This window comes from Salvelinus fontinalis, chromosome 20 (genome assembly GCF_029448725.1).
Source record: "Salvelinus fontinalis isolate EN_2023a chromosome 20, ASM2944872v1, whole genome shotgun sequence".
NCBI classification, from domain to species: Eukaryota; Metazoa; Chordata; class Actinopteri; order Salmoniformes; family Salmonidae; genus Salvelinus; species Salvelinus fontinalis.
In genome coordinates this window covers 23,590,935-23,597,091 of record NC_074684.1, presented here as the reverse complement: position 1 = coordinate 23,597,091, position 6,157 = coordinate 23,590,935, and the positions used below count along the sequence as shown (strand labels likewise).

Below are 6,157 nucleotides of genomic sequence, written 5' to 3'. Positions count from 1 at the left end.
AATTAGATACGTCAACGAGCCAGTGAACATTAAGCGGAGCAGACCAAAATCCCAAACAAGGAAATGGTGGGGGAATAAAACGACCATATTATTTAATTAATGCATGTTATAATTAATATTTTATTTTATTGTAAATTAAGAAATATTTATGTGTGAAAATGGATTACGACTTCAAAACAAAGCTCGCAGCCGAACGAGAGAAGGTAGAAGATCTGTTCGAATATGAAGGTTGCAAAGTGGGTCGAGGCACCTACGGGCACGTTTATAAAGCTAAGCGCAAAGACGGGTAAGATTCAGATAACGTTATTGTGTACTCAATAAGCTGATTGCAGAATGCCTTATCAAGACTAGGCTACATCTCCTTGCACGTTGAACAAAGCAGAGAATAGATTTTAACTACCCTGAGCGCTGCCCGTGTCTGTGTTTTTGTTTTCATGTACGCACTCACACTCACTCAACGGTCCTCCCCCACAACAACACAGTGATGATGTTTATTATTTGACACACTGTTCATGGAAGCGCAGGCTACTATCAACATTAGTTATTTGCCTAATATCACCAGTAGGAATGTGTAGGCGTAATGATATTCTCTGATCTTGTTCAATTTGGCTTAGTCTAAAATAATCATCCTATTATTGCCAAGCTCTCTCAAGAGCACTTGCATAGTCGAACTCGATGTAATGCTAAACTCCCTTTGGTGCTTAAATGCAAAACAAATAAGTGTGTGTATATATATATAGAGAGAGAGAATATATTTATTTTTGGCTATTACTGTATTATTACGTTTTTCTAATAACATATGGATACAATACCCATATCAAACGTACACTTATAATAGTTTTCAAATTTGTGCTGTTGTTCCTAATTGACCATTTACTTTGCAATGTCACCAACATTTATGTGGGATAATTGAAAATACCATTTACATTTTTATTTTTCCCCCCTGCAGCAAGCAAGCGATTTTGCTGTGTTTCATTCTCATTTGTGCACCAATCTCATGATATGCCTGGGTCATCTGGTGTCTCCCCAAATTGGAGGGAAAGTGGAAATATAAGCCTATATCGGTTTTAAGAAGGGTAGATCACTATCACGGAAAACACTGCTGCTCATGCTCCCAGGTGATATTTATTTATAATGTTTCGACCCTGAGGTCTTCATCAGGCATCCATATCCCAGGTGGGGTTGGATGGTCCTATATATTGTGTCAGTTCTCAGTGACATCACTTCCTGTAACAGGAGGTAAAAAAATATATAACATAGTTTCACAATATAAACATTCAGTGTATCAAAATATATGATCATACATAAGGAATGTGATCAATATTTACAGTAATATACATACACATAAAATATTATTTTAGGATAAAAAAAACACAATTTGGACATAATGAAATTATAAAAATGGTTTCAAGTCAAACTGCTCGTTAAGGCCAAGAGGAGAGTGTGTTGAGCCTGTGGATCCAGAAAGATTCCCTTTGAAGAAGTTTCCTGTCAATGTCCTCTCCCCTGCATGACATCTTGACAATTTCTATTCCAATGTATCTGAGAACTAATAGGATGTCCAGCTTGTACAAAAGGAACAGCAACCAGATTTTTTGTCTCACCTGTCCGAATATTGCTGTGATGCTCACTGATCCATGTCTTAAGGCTTCTACGGGTTTTCCCAATGTAAGACAGACCACCAAGGACATTTCAACATGTAAATAACATTGGTTTACATGCAGGTAATCAGGCCCTTGATCTTAAATCTTTGTCCTGAGCGGGGGTGGGTAAATTTGCATTTGTACATGAAGCTGCCTTGAGCACATTGTCCACCCTCCAGAAATTTGTCCAAGAAAGTTTCCCTTTTCTCCGGTGGGTAATATTGTGAAACTATGTTATACATTTTTTACCTCCTGTTTCAGGAAGTGATGTCACTGAGTACTGCCCCTATATATAGGACCTTCCACCCCCACCTGGGATATGGATACCTGATAAAACATTGTTATAAATAATATCGCTTCGGAGCATGAGCAGCAGTTTGATTGCACAATTTGAATGGCAATCAAACAGTTGAGGGTGATTTTTCTCTTTAGAGCCAACTGGTGATTTGGCATAGGGGCTTCTGGAGTGAAAGGGCCTTCTGGTGTTCCGTTCCTTGCATTTCCTGCGCCTTCGTACAGGTAGCTTCACCTGTCGTTCGAGTAGTCTGACAAAGAAGTCGTTTTTTTTCACAGTTTGCGTATTCATTCATGTCATTTGTAGGCTACTAGGCTATTGATAGCATTGCCCACTATTTAGTTAGTAGTAAACATCCTGGATAGTGTCTCTCAGTGGTGTAGTGGAGGGTATATGCAGGAATACATATTTTTTTGTGGCCATTGCATATACTCACTTCTTAATCTCAACAATGCTTATCAAAGTAATGTAGTGGAGGTATACGCCATAACAATAAAACATTTTTATTTTTATTTTATTTAACCAGTTGAGAACAAGTTCTCATTTACAACTGCGGCCTGGCCAAGATAAAGCAAAGCAGTGCGACAAAAACAACAACACAGAGTTAGTTACACATGGGATAAACAAATGTACAGTCAATAACACAAGAAAAAAAAAACACAATAGAAAAATCTATATACAGTGAGTGCAAATGTAGTAAGATTAGGGAGGTAAAGCAATAAATTGGCCATAGTGGCGAAATAATTACAATTTAGCATTAACACTGGAGTGATAGATGTGCAGATGATGATGTGCAAGTAGAGATAATGGGGTGCAAAAATAGCAAAAATAAATAACAATTTGGGGAATGAGGTAGTTGGGTGGGCTATTTACAGGTGGGCTGTGTACAGGTGCAGTGATCGGTAAGCTGATCTGACAGCGGATGCTTAAAGTTAGTGAGGGAGATATATGTCTCCAGCTTCAGTGATTTTTGCAATTCGTTCCAGTCATTGGCAGCAGAGAACTGGAAGGAACGGCGGCCAAAGGAGGAGTTGGCTTTGGGGAAGACCAGTGAAATATACCTGCTGGAGCGCGTGCTACGGGTGGGTGTTGCTATGGTGACCAGTGAGCTGAGATAAGGCGGGGCTTTACCTAGCAAAGAATTATAGATGACCTGGAGCCAGTGTGTTTGGTGACGAATATGAAGCGAGGGCCAGCCAACAAGAGCATACAGGTTGCAGTGGTGGTTAGTATATGGGGCTTTTGTGACAAAATGGATGGCACTGTGATAGACTACATCCAATTTGCTGAGTAGAGTGTTGGAGGCTATTTTGTAAATGACATCGCCGAAGTCAAGGATCAGTAGGATAGTCAGTTTTACGAGGGTATGTTTAGCAGCATGGGTGAAAGAGGCTTTGTTGCGAAATAGGAAGCCTATTCGAGATTTAATTTTGGATTGGAGACGCTTAATGTGAGTCTGGAAGGAGAGTTTACAGTCTAACCAGACACCTAGGTATTTGTAGTTGTCCACATATTCTTAGTCAGAACCATCCAGACTAGTGATGCTAATCGTGCAGGCAGCTATCAGTTGAAAAGCATGCATTTAGTTTTACTTGCATTTAAGAGCAGTTGGAGGCCACAGAAGGAGGGTTGTATGGCATTGAAGCTCGTCTGGAGGTTTGTTAACACAGTGTCCAAAGAAGGGCCAGAAGTATACAGAATGGTGTCGTCTGCGTAGAGGTGGATCAGAGAATCACCAGCAGCAAGAGCGACACCATTGATGTATACAGAGAAAAGAGTCGGCCCGAGAATTGAACCCTGTGGCACCCCCATAGAGACTGACAGAGGTCCGGACAACAGGCCCTCCGATTTGACACACTGAACTCTATCTGAGAAGTAGTTGGTGAACCAGGCGAGGCAGTCATTTGAGAAACAAAGGCTGTTGAGTCTGCCGATGAGAATGCGGTGATTGACAGAGTCGAAAGCCTTGGCCAGGTCGATGAAGACGGCTGCACAGTACTGTGTTTTATCGATGGAGGTTATGATATCGTTTAGGACCTTGAGCGTGGCTGAGGTGCACCCATGACCAGCTCGGAAACAAGATTGCATAGCGGAGAAGGTACGGTGGGTTTCAAAATGGTCGGTGATCTGTTTGTTAACTTGGCTTTCGAAGACTTTAGAAAGGCAGGGCAGGATGGATATAGGTCTATAACAGTTTGGGTCTAGAGTGTCTCCCCCTTTGAAGAGGGGGATGACTGCGGCAGCTTTCCAATCTTTAGGGATCTCAGACGATACGAAAGAGAGGTGGAATAGGCTAGTAATAGGCGTTTCAACAATTGTGTTGCGGATAATTTTAGAAGGAGAGGGTCCAGATTGTCTAGCACAGCTGATTTGTAGGGATCCAGATTTTGTAGCTCTTTCAGAACATCAGCTATCCGGATTTGGGTGAAGGAGAAGTGCGGGGGCTTGGGCAAGTTGCTGCGGGTGGTGCAGAGCTGTTGGCCGTTGTAGGGGTAGCCAGGTAGAAAGCAAAGCCAGCCGAATAAAAATGCTTATTGAAATTCTCGATTATCGTGGATTGATCGGTGGTGACAGTGTTTCCTAGCCTCAGTGCAGTGGGCAGCTGGGAGGAGGTGAAAAATCCATTCTAATATCCTCACTGCACATGCAAGAGGTTTAATGGGCAGAAATGGAAATATCTGTTTGAAATTTAGAAAGACAGGAGATCTAAAGATGCAACAACTATCATGGGTTGCTAATATGACTAGGATAATACTTTTGGCTGCTAGACAATTAAAGTTTATTTGAAAACCAATAGAACAGGGGAGCACATATGAGGAAGTCTTTATGAAATAACTGCCTCCGTCTTTCTATGGTGGGGTTTTGGTTATTGTCACGCCCTGGGCTTATTATTCTTTGTTTTCTTTATTATTTTAGTTAGGTCAGGGTGTGACATGGGGAATGTTTATGTTTTTGTTGGTTTTGGGTGTTTATTTGGTAAAGGGGTTATGGGGTGGAGTATATGGTTTTGTGTTGAGTGTATATGTCTAGCGTTGTCTATGTTGGTTTGTTATCTAGGAGAGTCTATGGTTACCTGAATGAGTTCCCAATTAGAGACAGCTGATTTCGGTTGTCTCTGATTGGGAGCCTTATTTGGGGTAGCCATAGGCTCTCATTGATTGTGGGTAATTGTCTATGTAAGAACGTTAGTAGCCTGTATGTTTGTGCACAACGTTTGTAGCCACACGATCGTGACAGAATTACCCACCATAGGACCAAGCGGCATGACCAGCGGCAACAGGAGAAATACAAGGATTCATGGACATGGGAGGAAATTTTAGACCGGGAGGTACCAGGAGAATATAACCGCCCCAAAGCTGAGCTGGAGGCAGCGAAAGCAGAGAGGCGGCGATATGAGGAGCTAGCTCGGAGACAGGAAAAGGAACCTACAAAGGATCTGGGTTACACTACGTGGGAGGAGATCGACAGGTGGGCGATCAACCCAGGGAGAGTGCCGGAGCCCGCCTGGGATTCTCTGGCGCAGTGCGAGGAGGGATACCGGCGAATGGAGGCAGCACGACGAAGCGGTAGGAAGCCTGTGGGAAAACCCAAAAAATTTCTTTGGGGGGGGGCTTAAAGGGAGAGTGGCGAAGTCAGGTAGGAAACCTGCGCCTACTCCCTGTAATTACCGTGGAGAGCGAGAGTACGGGCAGACACCGTGTTACGCAGTAGAGCGCACGGTGTCTCCTGTACGTGTGCATAGCCCGGTGCGGGTTATTCCACCTCCCCGCACTGGCAGGGCTAGATTGAGTATTGAGCCGGATGTCATGAAGCCGGCCCTACATATCTGGCCACCAGTGCGTCTCCTCGGGCCGGTTTACATGGCACCAGCCTTACGCATGGTGTCCCCGGTTCGCCTACATAGCCCGGTGCGGGTTATTCCACCTCCCCGCACTGGTCGGGCAACGGGGAGCATTCAACCAGGTAAGGTTGGTCAGGCTCAATGCTCAAGGGAGCCAATACGCCTGCACGGTCCGGTATTTCCGGCGCCACCTCCCCGCCCCAGTTCAGTGCCACCAGTGCCTACACCACGTAACAGGCTTCCAGTGTGTCTCCAGAGCCCTGTTCCTCCTCCACGCACTCGTCCTATGGTGCGTGTCTCCAGCCCGGTATCACCAATTCCGGCACCACGCACTAAGCCTTTTGTGCGTCTCCAGAGTCCTGTGCATCCTGTTGCTGC

The 6,157-nt window shown here is 44.0% G+C and overlaps 1 protein-coding gene across 1 annotated transcript in view; it reads left to right on the top strand.

Moving 5' to 3' along the window:
- The first annotated feature begins 18 nt into the window (after positions 1-18).
- LOC129817545 (cyclin-dependent kinase 19-like) overlaps positions 19-6,157 on the top strand; it is a 68,307-nt gene continuing 62,168 nt past the window's right edge. Inside the window, exon 1 of the mRNA XM_055872921.1 lies at positions 19-286. Coding sequence (XP_055728896.1) covers positions 159-286 — 128 coding nt within the window. The 5' untranslated portion in view covers positions 19-158. The remainder of the gene's footprint in view (positions 287-6,157) is intronic.